Below are 14,738 nucleotides of genomic sequence, written 5' to 3'. Positions count from 1 at the left end.
CCAGATTTCCTTCAGGAAGAAACTTGCAAAAATACTTGTAATCATCATTCACTCATAATCACTGAAATACAAATCATAAGAGGCAACACACAGTTAGTGTCCATCAAAAACTAAAGTTGATGAAATACAATTACATATGTATATTGGTACTATCCATTAAACTGAACAATAAATTTTTGAGTAGTATTCATAAAATGTAAAGTATTTCAGAGATAATTATCGCATGAATATATTCGTCTATAACTAGATATGGTAATGAATCTTCAGAAGTAAATTAAAGTGAACATATAATTGCATATGTAAGAGGAAGAAGGATTTCTAGGTGAAATGAAAACTTTCCGAGTGCATATGTATTTGCCAAGTTCTAGATTAAGACGTTGGAACATTTATTTGAATTACAAATTACAAAATACATGCATTTAGAGAAATTTAACCTCAATTTTGTTGTATTTTGTTCACTGATCCTCAATGGTAACAGATGACTAAACTTAAGAGCATAAATCAATCAAAATAAATATGCAGAGCCAAATAATTTAACATGTTTTTAAATAAGACTTTGCCAAAATATACATCTTTGAATCAACAGAGTACATATGATAAACTGAAAATTTAAAAACATAAACTAAAAGAGATTGCATACTCAAGCTTTAGCTCATTTGTTGAGATCAACAACTAAAATATTTAGTCAAATTTAAATTGATCCATAAATATAACTAACCTTCGAAAACATTGAAAAATGACTTCATTAAGACATCACATCTTTGCAAAATGGAATTTTAGGGTCATGATAAGATAATTTAGGCCATTTTTTCACATTTTAATTATCACACTCAGGAGAAGAGTCCAGAGAAATACAAGATATACTAAACGCAAATAAAAATTCACATATAATAAAAAATATAAATTTTAATGTTCATGGCACTTGCTTACCTCAATTGCTTAAGTTGGGAGTGTATTTGTTTAAATGCACAAAAAATCTTACAATTGTTTGAATTTTTCAAAACATTCCTGTAATGCATCAAGTATTATTTTAGGAATGAAGATTACTTAGGAGAAGAACACAATTACAATACATCACATGATGGCAACTTTGAATACACAGCTCAGAGTCTATAAGATTCCATGGACAAAATATCAGAGCACGAATTATATATAAATGGCAGATGGAAGAACAAAGTGATATTTTAATCTCCTTTTCAACTGACTCCCCACCCACCTTGAGTTCTAAAGAGTGTGTATGTAATGATGGGATATCAGATTGGTTACAAAGCAAATGAATCCACACCCACAAAAAATATTTTGGACGAATAAAAAACTAATACACCTTCATGATCTCAATTCAATTCTACTTGAAAAGACTAATAAAAATGGGCTATTTTAAGTGCTTTTACCAGAGCAATTATACTTCCCAACTGCTTCTGACTAATGCCCAAGACACAAGACGAAGCAATGGTAAGCTGAAAATTAATCAACACAAAAAATAACTTTTCACTAGGAAAGGTAATACATGATGAAACTCATGTTATCTATCCTTTTAGAAAGTCACTATTAAACCAGCCCAGTATGGGTTTTAATTTCTTTTACAATTATCACATTTGCCTTAAGATATTACACAGCTTATGATACATTTATTTAAGATGGAATTATCGTATTAGTCTTTACAGTGGACACTAGTGATTCTTGGATATTCATGTCAAAACTTTCACCTCATGAAAGTCAAGGGTGTCTAATGACAGACCTGGCATGAATTGCCTCAGTGCCTCACATTTCATTCTTATCAAAAGGTAGACATTATTAAACAAGCACTATTACTTTTTAATTAAAGCATTTCAGAAGAAAATCTCAATGCAAATGGCATCCAATTCAACTGAAAACAATCTCTCCCACTTCCATCCTTCAATTTTGTACTGAATTCATTCTTAGACTGACAAAATATTATGGCATACATGGAGCTTCCGTTACATGATCCAAAATATAATTTCAAATCAACAAAAATAATTAGAACTCACACCCTGGCATGCACGTTTTTCAATGACAAATCTCTTTTTTCAATCAATGATCCAACCACAGCCCTCCATTCGGAAATATCTAAAGACGAATAACCACAATAATCACAGGAGCAGAATGGCAAGGTACTTCAAAAAATATAGGTACCTATTATGTAATGCCAGTACTATTTCCTAGACACAAATCAAGCCAATATAGATTTCCTTCTTGACACTCAGAAGATAAAATTTAAACAATTCAAATCAAACCTTAACACAAACTGAAAATGGGAATTATCAAATGCTTCTCATTATGTTGCCTGAATGAAAAGGAATGGGGAGCTGAGACTGATGAATTAAAATGAAAGATAGCACATTCCAGGGTCATGAGTATACAATTAAATTTGTGATTGGAAACATCACCAAAGTGAGGTTACCAACAATTACTCACATTTAATAGATCACTATCATTTTCACCATGTTTCTTATTTAAAATGGTGGGGTTATTCTTGTACAAATATTATATTAATAACATTAAGCCAATTAAAATGCAATAAACACAACATTAGTAACTTTTCAAACCGGGCAGTCAATACTTTCTCCTCAAGCAAACAATGTTCATGAGGTACACACACATATGTTCAAGGCAAGAATTATACCACAGCTAATAAGTCACTTATAACGTGAATTATAAAATGAGATACAGCTTAGAAAATAAGCTAGTGCAATTACATAATTCCTCAAGGAATAATACTTCGAAATTGATTAAAAAGCTTGAAATCACCTTCACTTGCATGGTATAAATATTTACAAAATTTGGTCAGAGTTCATAGGAATGAAATATCTCTTCAAAATATTATTAACAAAATTGATTTTTGGCATGATGCTCTCAGAAGACATTGCATTTGAAAAATATACCTTTCGTACAAACTTGGTCAATTGAATCAACAATGGGACATGCAATGCCATTGAGAACCAAGAAAGTTATACAGCAATTTATTTACTAAGCTTTTCCTTCAGCCATTCTTCAGTGAGCTCTTCTAATTCACGGATTTCATACGCTCGCGTCAATCCTGCCTCTTTCTGGAGGGCCATTTTTGTCCCAGCATACATTATTTGAAGCTCAATTTGACTGTCTGTGATAAAGAGACAAATAATTGCAATACCACGGATATTATAAGAGAATAAATATGTACATCAAAATTTTCTAATGAAGGTGAAACCTCTGTTTCTTAAGAGCAAGAAAATGTTGAAAACAGAAGCAAAACACTTGGATTAAAAGTAAGTTGAAAAAAATTGCAGAACACTTACTGCATGAAAAGACTGTTTGTTGGACTGGGAATATTTAACATAGTACACACAAAATTCCTAGCACTAACACAACTAATTTCTAACAGTCACTGATTTCCAATGAGCCCATGAGGAAACTCCACCTACCTCTAACTTTCAAACAATCAATCCTAAACAACAAAAAGGCAGCAGCCAGAAAATATTAATGGCAGGGAAATGGCAGGAGCAGGGGAATTATTAGAAGGGGGTTAGGGGAGTCATGCCCTCTCTAACCCCTCCCCCACCTACTTTAACCTACTTAATACTACACCCTTGCCCATATGTGGCAATTTCAAAGAACCTTTCCCCCATGGGATTGAGCAGATGCCGCCACGTCAAAGAACACACATCCCACAGAAAACACCCCCATCATGCTGAAAAATGCCGAATTCCGTCAGACGCATTGTTCTGTGACACACTCCCATCTGAATCCACTTCCTACCCATTTATCCATCCACTCACAAGATATTACTCTCTCATATTGTCCATCGCAGCTCCTTCTAACGCCACCTCCCCTAACAGCGTAACTAGCTTCTTTGCCAGAATTGTAATACACGTAGATCCCTACTTTCGTGACATGTCTACTAGCTTGATCATATGTATCTTATCTGTCTAACCCTGATCTCTGCCATAAAAGAATTAAAAAAGAATTTTAAGTTAATTTACAGTGTTCTTAACTCACACGATGATTGCCCTGATTTGATTTCATCTTTCAATTTCAGAGTGCCCAATCAATCCACATGAACACATTCCTTACTCCATATGCCTATCCCTCGTTAAGTACTCAATCTACCACTGCCTTTATGACCTACTGAATTTTTTTTTTTTTTTTTTTTTTTTTTTTCAAGATGGCGTCCGAAAGTTCGACAGTAAATGTAAACGACATCATAAAGTCCAAAAGTAGTAGTTTAAAGTGTCCTATCTGCGTAAAAAAAGTGGTGAAAGGTATCAGTTGTCACGCTTGCTCAATTTTATTTCATAAAAGCTGCGCCAAGTATTTTTTGAAGGCCTCAAATGACGTAAAAACCTGGCTGTGCCCGGCGTGCAAGGTGTGCTCCGTACAACTAAAAAGCTCGGAACTACAACGTGATCTAGCCTCTAAAGAAAAGATAATTTCGCAGTTAATGATTGATCTGAGTTTGTTACGAGAAAAAAACAGAAACCTGGAACTGCAATTGCAGTTAGCGGAAAAGTCCAAGGATAAAGCAGTTAAACAGTTGACGAAGGATTCCAATGTGTTGCGTGATGTGATCAGTGATTCTGGCCCACAGAAGTTGTTAACGAATAATTTACCCAACGCTTGTCGTTCCTGTTCGGCTGGTGTTTCTGTTTCAACCTCTAACAACGCGTGGTCACAAATAGGTACCATACGAGGAAGCAGAACCTGGAACAAGGTCCCCTCGCCGCCCTCACTGCCCTTGAAAAACAGATACGAATTGCTCAGTGATTATTCTGAAGACTCGCTGTCTCTCCATCCTGCCACTCAACGGCTCGAGAATCCAGTGATAATCCCGCAACATCACAAATGGCATCAACGCAAGTCGAAAAGAATCTTATTGTACAGTGACAGCCACGGCCGTGGCTTATCGGCGAAATTAAGCGAGAGAGTCGCCGGTAACGAGCACGAAATCGTGGGCGATGTGAAACCAAACGCCGGCATTAACGAGGTGACAAAATGTTGCGAGGTGAGCTCAAAATCCTTAACTAGAAGTGACAATGTTATCATCATGGCCGGGACAAATGATATCTATCTCAACAAAAGTAAACAAGTAATGGATAGAATAAATGCTTTGGTGAAAAAACTGTCTAACACAAACGTGGTAATTGTAAACATCCCCCATCGTCACGATATTCCCAGTGACTCGTGTGTCAACATAGAGACCAAGAGGGTAAATTTGGAACTACAACTATTGAGTGAAAGCCTTGAAAATGTTACAGTTGTAGATGTAAATGGTTTTGACCGTGTTTTCTACACTAAACATGGCCTGCATCTTAATGGTAAGGGCAAAAATCATTTGTGCGCTTTAATTGTCGACTGTATTGGATTGAAACCATGTCAGGTTAGTAATGTAAATGCCGACAGCTTGGTCACCTTACATGCACCAGTAAATAAGGCTACTCCTTCGCTATGACTAAGAGACAACATCAGTGATCCGTCTCCCAAAGTAACTGCCAAATCCCCTTCCCTTCTTTGAGCAAACGTTCAGTGTCTTAGGAACAAACATTTTATGGTGGAAGCAACTGCTAATGAGAACAACTACGATATATTATGCCTCACAGAGCATTGGTTATGTAGTGAAGAAATTGCTCTGTTCAACATTGAAAACTACACTATAGCATCGTCATATTCTAGATCTGCTGCAAAAAATGGTGGGACTATCATTTATGTGAAGAAAAACTTACTGTTTAAGAAACTAGATGTTAATCAGTTCTCCATTGAAATCCATAGTGAAATGTGTGCTGTGACCATAAAAGAGTTAAATGTAATTGTTCTATGTGTGTACCGATCTCCATCAGGCGACTTTAATATATTCTGCAATCAACTGGAGCAGAGTCTCACCTGGTTGTCTAAGCTTGGTCTAGAAATTGTTTTATGTGGTGACTTTAATGTGGACATACGCCGTTCTTCTAGTACTTCTGCTGCGTTCACTTCTTTAATAGGGTCTTTTAATTTACATTGTGCAAATACTGAACCAACCAGACTTAACTCCTGTCTGGACAACATCATTACTGGCCTCAATACAGATCAGTACTCTGTCCTAGTAACTGACCTTGGTTTATCTGATCATCTATCACTAAAATTTCAATTTTCAATCAAAAAGTGCAAACATAGTACTACTGGTAGAATTACCCATACCTTCAGCCGTCCAATTACCCCTGAAGGGATTTGTGAATTAATTTCACTCCTTGCAAATGTTTCTTGGCATTCACTGCTCACCTTTGCCAACGGTAACGATAACTTTGCCTGCTTCTTTGAAACTTTTTTGCTATTTTTCCAACAGTGCTTCCCCAAGAAACTCGTGAAAAAAACTAATAATTCCAAGCGATCCTTAAACTGGTTTACTCCTGAGCTCTCAGAAATAAGGTCGCAAGTAATTCAGCTGCGTCAAAAGTATATTCGTACAGGCAATGTTGAAGATAGAACTGTATGGCGACAGCATAAATTGTTTTACAATAACCAAATACTTCAGTCAAAACGTAGTTTTAACTCTGACCTTATAAGTAATGCATCCAACCGTAATAAGGCAGCCTGGCAGGTCATAAACAAGGAAATTGGTCATTCAGGAGGGTCCTCTGACTTACCTTTTACATCTGATGATATGAATAACTATTACATCAACTCAATAGCCGACCTCGTGTCAAATCTTGATCTGGGTCCAAACCTGGCCTTGCCTCTTCTCCATAATTCTCAAACAATCACATCCCCCTTCAAATGGAAGTGGGTTACAGAATATGAGATTCGTCAAATCATCAAAAATATAAAATGTTCAAAGTGCACGGATGTTTATGGAATATCAGTAAATTTAATCAAACATCTGGCAAATACTATTGATGAACCGCTGGCTTTAATCCTGAACTCATGTTTTCAATCAGGCATATTTCCTAATGCTTTGAAAATTTCTAAAACAATACCTATTTATAAAAAAGGTGATAAAACCTTACCTTCTAACTATAGGCCAATCTCTATAATACCAGTTTTTGGAAAAATTTTCGAAAAGGCCATTAAGATTCGGGTATACGAACACTTTGAAGTTAACAACTTATTTTCTCCATCGCAATTTGGATTTCGCAAAGGGTTTTCCACCACCTCAGCTGTTAAGTCCGCCATTGATGAAATTCTAAATGCTTTTTCAAGTAAATCCTCCATTTCTCTAACTGCCTGCGACCTATCTAAAGCATTTGACTGCGTTTCTCATCCGATTCTTCTTCAAAAACTTCATTATTATGGTTTCAATAATCTTGAACTACAACTCTTCGAATCCTATCTCACCAATCGATCCCAGTGTGTTTTCATCAATAATAACCTTTCTTCACCCCAGAATTTAAATTATGGAGTTCCTCAAGGCTCAGTCCTTGGGCCTCTTCTATTCCTTATTATAATCAATGACTTACCCCGTAACGTCTCATGCAAGTCCATACTCTATGCAGACGACACTACTTTTATTCACAAGTCTAATCACCTGACTAATACAAGCACTACGACTAACTTGTTTTTTACTGAAGCCTCAAACTGGTTTTCTGCGAACGGTCTGGTTCTGAACAATGATAAAACCCAGTCACTCGTCTTCTCTTTGAGCACTTCTGATAATCCCCAGACCACCATTAAATTATTAGGATTTGAACTCGACCAAAAACTGACTTGGGAGCCACATACGGTAGGCACTCTTAGTAAATTGTCCAAGGCAGTTTATATGCTACGTAAACTTGTATACTTGATACCTAAAGAGTACCTTACAAATATATACTTTGCTTTGTTTCATTGCCATATTAATTATGGTATTGAACTTTGGGGCCATTCACCATCTGCCAATAATTTATTTAAAATGCAAAAGAAGGCAGTAAGGATAATATCCTTTTCTCAACCAAGGGATCACTGCAAGCCTATCTTCTCCAAGCTTGGGATTATGACTCTGTACGGCTTGTATATATATAAATCCCTGTGCAATGTCAAAGATAATCTGGGCTCTTTGGAAAAAAGGTCTAATTTCCACAATCATTATACAAGGAATAGCGACACCCTAGATGTTCCCTATTGTAGGTTAAACAAAAACAGCAATTCATTTGATGTACTAAAAATTCGTTTTTTTAACAGATTGCCCCCAGAAGCTAAAGTTGTAAGTGTGACAAAGTTCAAAAAAGTTATTCATGACTGGCTATTGAAAAAAGCCTTTTACTCCATTAATGAATTTTTCGAAAGTGAAATTGTAATGTCCTTTCTTGATGCATAATCCAATCGATTTTGCCATATGTATTTTGTGTATTGATATTTCCTATGTGTATGACGAAGACTATTGCAAATTCTAATTTGTTTAATGTCCAATAAAACTATTATTATTATTATTATTATTATTATTGCCAGATAACATCACATCTGTTTTTTCTGCCCTTTAACTCAATTGTCAATCTTGCCATGTCCCATTCCCTGGCGAATAAATAAATCTCTTTTTTTACCTCAATTTCCACGTGTCTTGTGTCAGTGTCCTTAACCATTGTTAGCCTTTAATCTTTGTTTTGATTGTTTACATTTATATTTAATGCTCGTTACTATGTGACTGTAAATTCTGTATGAGAACAATTACTTAAATAAGATGCCTAGATGCAGAGGGAAGTTACCAGCCATTAAGGAGTTTCAGAGTGCAAAAAATAGAGGGCATGCTTCGAGAGGTACATAATTGCCTGATTTGCGTGGGGTAGGTTGGAGTTGAGCAAAATATCCAACAATACAAGACAAATGTTAGACATAAAATCAAAGTTAAGGAGGGTTCCCAGGACACAGGGATATTTTGCTTAACCCACCTTGCTCCAACATTTCTTTAGTGTGAACAATTATGAAAGATACAGTGTCCGGCGTGATGCGGTGGAAATCTTCAAGAAATCAAGTTGTTTTAATAAGCTGAACAATTATGGGCTGTTTAACACAATGGTCAAGAAAAAGTTGGGTATTCTATAATTCCTGCTCCTGATAGGTAAGCGTGTGGTAGGTATAGATAGGATTCTGGTGGTAGAAATTGAGGCGAGGCCCACCAACCTTGTGGTGGTCCAAGTTTACATGCCAACTAGCAATCATAGGGAAGAAGTAGATGAGGTGTATGAACAGCTCGAGGAAATAATTAGAGACACACCGGGTAAGAAAAATCTGGTAGTGATGGGGGACTGGAACGCCTCAGTCGGGGAAGGGAGGGATGGAAACGAAATAGGAGATTTTGGTGTAGGAATACGAAATGACAGGGGAGAGAAAGCAGCAGAATTTTGCAAGAGAAACAAGTTATTCATCACAAACACGTGGTTCAAACATCATAAAGGGTGAAGGTACACATGGAAAAGTCCAGAGGATGTGGGGAGATATCAAATAGACTAAATGAGGTAAGATAGAGGTTTAGGAATAATGTGAAAAACTCGCGCAGCTTCCCTGCAGCAGATGCGGATTCGGACCACGATCTATTGCTCATGAAATGCAACGTAAGATTCAAAAGGCTCATGAAAGGCAGGAGGGTGAGGAAATGGAATGTAGAAGCACTGAAGGGAAGTATGAGGAGAGAATATCAGGAACTAGTGGACACTAGTATACGGGAGATTGAAAGTACCAAGACGGTAGAGGAAAGATGGGATAATATAAAAACGGGAATAGTCAAAGCGGCGGAGAAGTCAATTGGTTACGTTGACAGTAGAAGGATAAAGAAGCCGTGGATAACGGAGAACATGATATGGGAAATGGAGGAGAGGAGGAAGTGGAAGAACGTGGACACAGAACAGGGCAAAAGAATGTATAGGGAACTGAATAATCGATTACGACGTGAAACTAAGAGGGCAAGGGAGGCTTGGTGGAAAATACAGTGTGAGGAAATGGAAAAGTTCCAGAAGGATGGAGAAGTACGTAGTTTGGCACGTTGTACGCCAAAGTTAAGTCGCTATCAGGCGGTAAAAGAGGACAAGCCATGTCTAAAATTAAGGCTAATGATGGGAGGATGCTAACCGAACGGGAAGAGGTACAGAGTAGATGGAAGGAATACGTGGGGGATCTGTATGACGGAAGAAACAGGCCGGAGAGATTGAGTTTAGAGGGGGAAAGTGAAGTGGAGGAGGATAATCTTGGGCCGGAGATATTAGATTCGGAAATAGAGAGAGCACTCTGTGATATGAAGGCCAGGAAAGCAGTAGGCGTGGACAATATCCCATGTGAGCTTCTGACGAATCTAGGGAAGGAAGGCAAGAAAAGGTTTTTCGAACTAGTGCGCAGGATCTATGAGGAGGGATGTTGGCCGCAGGATTTCGTGAAGACGGTTTTAATTCCGCTTCCGAAAAATAAGAAAGCTGTGGAATGCGGAGATTATAGGACTATCAGCCTAATATCGCATGCGGCGAAAGTGGTGCTGAGGATATTGAACAGACGAATGGAGGCGAGGGCAAACGAATATTTGGGCGAAGATCAATTTGGTTTCAGAAAAGGGAAGTCAACTCGTGATGCAATAGCAATACTGAGGTCCCTCGTCGAGAGGAAACTAGAATATGACCAAGTCGTATATGCCTGTTTCTTGGACTTTGAGAAAGCATTTAATAGGGTGAACTGGGTAAAGTTAATGGATATTCTCAAGAGAATAGGTGTAGATTGGAGGGATAGACGACTGATTCGTAATCTGTATATGGCCCAGACTGTGCAAGTGAGGGTAGCGGATGGAGAATCTGGGTGGGCAAGCATTGGCCGAGGTGTGAGGCAAGGCTGTCCTCTATCGCCACTGCTTTTTAACGTGTACGCTGAAGAGATGGTAAGGGAAGCGTGGGATGAGTTAGAAGCTGGAATAAAAGTGGGAGGAATGAAGTTCAAATCAGTGAGATTCGCGGATGATCAGGCGTTGATTAGCCAGTCAGCGAGGGGGCTTCAGGCTCCAGTGGATGTGTTATCTGAGCGTTGTGAGGAGTATAGGATGAGGATTAATCACAAGAAAACTAAGGTTATGCGGTTTTGTAAAGCATCACGAGCGAGGAATGTGAGACTCAAGATAAAGGTGGGTGGTGAAAAACTTGAGCAGGTTGAGCAGTTCAACTATTTAGGCAGTACGTTAGAGGAAAACGGATACAGTAGTAAGGGCATTAGAAAGAGAATTGCATTAGCGAAGGAGGCGTTCATGAACAGGAAGGAGCTTCTGAGAGGATCGTTATGTAAGAGTTTAAAGAAAAGGTTAGTGAAGAGTTTGATTTGGAGTGTAGCTTTCTACGGTGCGGAAACGTGGACACTGAGGAAAGAAGACGAGGAGAGGCAGCTTTTAGATGAGATAGGGAGGAGGCAGAAGGTATGGATGGAGTTAGTGCTTAGCAGGGAGGGGATGTTGAAAATGGTGTTAGAGGGTAGAATGCTAGGGAAACGAGGGAGGGGAAGGAAGAGAATTTGATTTTTAGATACATTGAAAGAGAGTAGGCCTTACAGTGAATTAAAGAAGGTAGCGCTGGAAGGAAAGGGAGGCTCCCAGATCACTTCTTTAGTACTCCATGGAAACCTACCTTAATTGGTAGAATACTATAATAATAATTTCGATGAAATAACTCTGATCTATGCTGCAATATTTAGCCACTTTAATGTTGATCCATTTCATCATACCCCCACCAAAAAGTAGATTATACTAAGATATATCCTACACACTGGTATGCTATTTCAATATGTACTGAAACACACCTCCATCACATACCTATTAACATTAATTCCAGTGACAATGGCACTGTATGCACTTAATAGGGTCTGGAGAAGCAAAGGAGGAGAAGGAAGTCAAGAAAAGGGAGAAAGTGAATACAAAAAATTCAGAGAGAAGACGCGAGGGTGGAATGTGAACAATATCAGAAGTAAAAGAGGACTTTTTTTCTGAAATTTCTGATGAAAGAGAGGCCCGGGCAATCTTCTGTCCCATATCACTTTTTACACTTTCGATGCTATTTCTATCCCTCCAGTACTTTCACCCTCAATTTCACTCTCTTTATCAACTATGCACCATCTTCCAAATGCCTAAGTTAGCATTGAAGAAGAAGAGCATGAAAATTTTACTCCATCCCTGAAGATTGTCTCTAATACTGAGGCAGGCCAACCAAATAAAGAGTATAAAAATACATTGGGATTAAAAACTTTTGGGCTACGTCGCCGCTTCAATTCTTGGGTGGCCTCAATGTTTCCCGACCAGCAGCAGTCGGGAAATGTTGGGGCCACTCAAGAATTGAAGCGGCCACATAGCCCAAAAGTTTTTAATCATAATGACCAACACCCGCGAAAGTTTTAACGAAGAATTATAAAAATACAGTAATTATCCATCCGCTGTGACGGAAAGATTTCGCATACAATGCGTTCAGCAGTCACACAGACTGATTTGACTTAGTGTTGAAAGTACATGGGACTGCCCTCACCAATATTTATGATTAAAGTGAGCAGAGTTTATTGACTTCCACTCAATGACCTGATACCTCAGATAATGAGAAATCCAAAACGAGCACCGATAGTTAAAAAGTTTAACCTGTTATGATTTATGCTTGATATGATTATGGGCAATGAAATGGGGCTGAGTGTCCAAAATATAGAATGTTAAGTTTCAGAAAAAAACTAGAAACGTCTTCAGAAATGTTACATAAACATACCCTAATCAACAAGTCTCTATAACTGAGATTAATAATTCAAAATTCATGTTTTAAGGTAAACAATCGTACGGTATAATCCAAAAACAAGTAAATTCTTCAGTGACAAGCTCATGCAATTTCATACGTAGGGTAATAAGGCGACAATAAATCAAGGGGCAAATAAAACAAGAAGGAGTATTACGTGAATAACATTAAGTAACGGGAAACGCTCAAAAATCATGGTGAGCAACTTAAATGACCTCATTAGTAGAGAATAACAAGCAATGACCAAAAGTGTAACTTAGAAATTGCTTGTCATTAGTTGGCAATTCAGCGAAGACAGAAAACAAATCAAATATTAGTTTTTAGAGATAAAAATTACAACTTAAATGGAATTAAGTTAAGGCTGAAGGAATGATGACGGTGGTAAAAATACTTATGACCCAAAGCATGACTCACTCAATGGTCGTCGCTGATAAAATGGAACTTACCTCTAGGAGTAATGTAAATGAAGCACATAGGGTATGATATCCGACCATCGCCGTGTTCCATTTTGTAGCAGAAAACTACGTATCGCGGTTGATGCTCCGGTAAATTCTCTCTTAGCTCATCGACGCTAACATCCTCCATGATTTCATCAATGCATATCATCTGTTTCTCTCTATCCACTTTCACTAGAACAAAAAAATAAACATGAGACAAATACACAACGACCGATAGGTACAAAATATATATATATATTTAAACTCACTGATAAGAGCGGCATTAGTCTTTTCTCTGCGAAAACGAAATTTCTCTAGGGCCGTTTTGACATCTCCAGATATGTCACAAACTTTGACACCGTGAGACTGAAAGAGATAAAAATGCTAGATAAATACCAAAGGAATAGGTTCAAATTGAACGGCAACTAATTACTGAATTATCTCTAACTTACCATTTCAAAAACTTTGAGCTCAGGTCTTCCGTGACGAGGATTCTGTCTTTTCGTTGTTGTCAGCTGGGATGGGCAATTACGGCAATTAAAATGAATGTACCGCAACAAGTGGCGAAGACGTAAACTAAAAACAAGTCAAGATCACATCCCGCGTTACACCGGGAAATTCGAACTCACCCTCCCCAAACATACATGTAAATACCTGCAGTCCTTTGCACACTTTACCATTGAGGTTGGTGGTCCCAGTATCAACCGGGATCAATGATGCCACATTTTTTGTGTTTTAACTCTAGTAGCCCAATCATGACGGTTTTGTTATCGTTATTTTGGATTATACATGCGCAGGGCGTGCGTCGCTAGTTGCCCATGGCAAGCTCCTGATTACAGTTTTTGTGTTGGAACCAATAATTTGCCTCAGAAACGCATTAAAAATATTTTTCCCCAGAAATACACATATTTTTTCCACTTACTCTGCAGCTATTCCCGTTTAGGGGTCGATGTTCCTTACTAGTCGCCTCCAAGTCAATCGATCCTGGGGATCCCTTTCAGTCAAACCCTTCTCCCTCAAATCGATATAGTCCCTCCACCTTCTCTTTGGTCTTCCCCGTTTTTTCTCTTCCCTGCTATAACTGCAAAATTGGAATTACCTATGTTCCGCACACACTCCTCATTACTTCTTAAAATATGGCGAACATCGCATCCTCGTACCTTTCTTGAAATTTCTACGACTCCTGTCATTAGTGTTGCCGTGAGACTCGAGACGAGACCGTTGGGTAGAATTCGAGACGAGATCACTTTTTGACGAGACGAGACGATACCACTTCCACGAGACTCTCGAAAGTCTCGAAATTCAGATGTATGTTTTGCATTGGTATTTTATATAGCTTTATCCATAAAGCTATGTCCTTCTGTTGAGATGAAGTAAATATTACCTTTTTCTTAAGTATTGCATGTTAAATTTAATTCAATAATAACTTCTAGATAAATTATCTAACTATAAAAAAGAATTTTTGCCGAAAAGTCAATTCCTGAATGCAGGAGCGTAACTTCTGGAGCCAAGTAACGGAGTGTTAACCCGACAACGACGTCATGCTTACCCAGTACGCTTCCTGATCTTCCTTACCTAAAAAATTTAGATATCGTCGATACTGTATTTGTCGTCAGACATTGTATTTTAA

General features: G+C 37.9%; 1 protein-coding gene across 1 annotated transcript; it reads right to left on the bottom strand.

The window, feature by feature from the left end:
• Positions 1-343: 343 nt before the first annotated feature.
• On the bottom strand, positions 344-13,671 carry LOC124158054 (glia maturation factor beta). The gene is made up of 4 exons (XM_046533220.1): positions 13,561-13,671; positions 13,378-13,474; positions 13,118-13,300; positions 344-3,121 (listed from the first exon to the last, which is right to left on the bottom strand). Exons 1-4 carry the CDS (start codon positions 13,561-13,563, stop codon positions 2,982-2,984), a joined length of 423 nt encoding a protein of 140 aa, XP_046389176.1. The 5' UTR covers positions 13,564-13,671; the 3' UTR covers positions 344-2,981.
• Between the last annotated feature and the right edge of the window lie 1,067 nt (positions 13,672-14,738).

This window comes from Ischnura elegans, chromosome 4 (assembly GCF_921293095.1).
Source record: "Ischnura elegans chromosome 4, ioIscEleg1.1, whole genome shotgun sequence".
NCBI lineage: Eukaryota > Metazoa > Arthropoda > Insecta > Odonata > Coenagrionidae > Ischnura > Ischnura elegans.
Note: the sequence above shows the minus strand (reverse complement) of the source record. Positions and strands in the feature narration are given on the sequence as shown.

Bases quoted from the DNA above. Each gene is read 5' to 3' on its own strand.
- LOC124158054 (XM_046533220.1), bottom strand. The intron at 13,301-13,377 runs GTGAGTTTAAAT...TTTTTGTTCTAG, and splicing joins GACTAATGCCGCTCTTATCA to TGAAAGTGGATAGAGAGAAA. The intron at 3,122-13,117 runs GTAAGTTCCATT...TCTTTATCACAG, and splicing joins CATTTACATTACTCCTAGAG to ACAGTCAAATTGAGCTTCAA.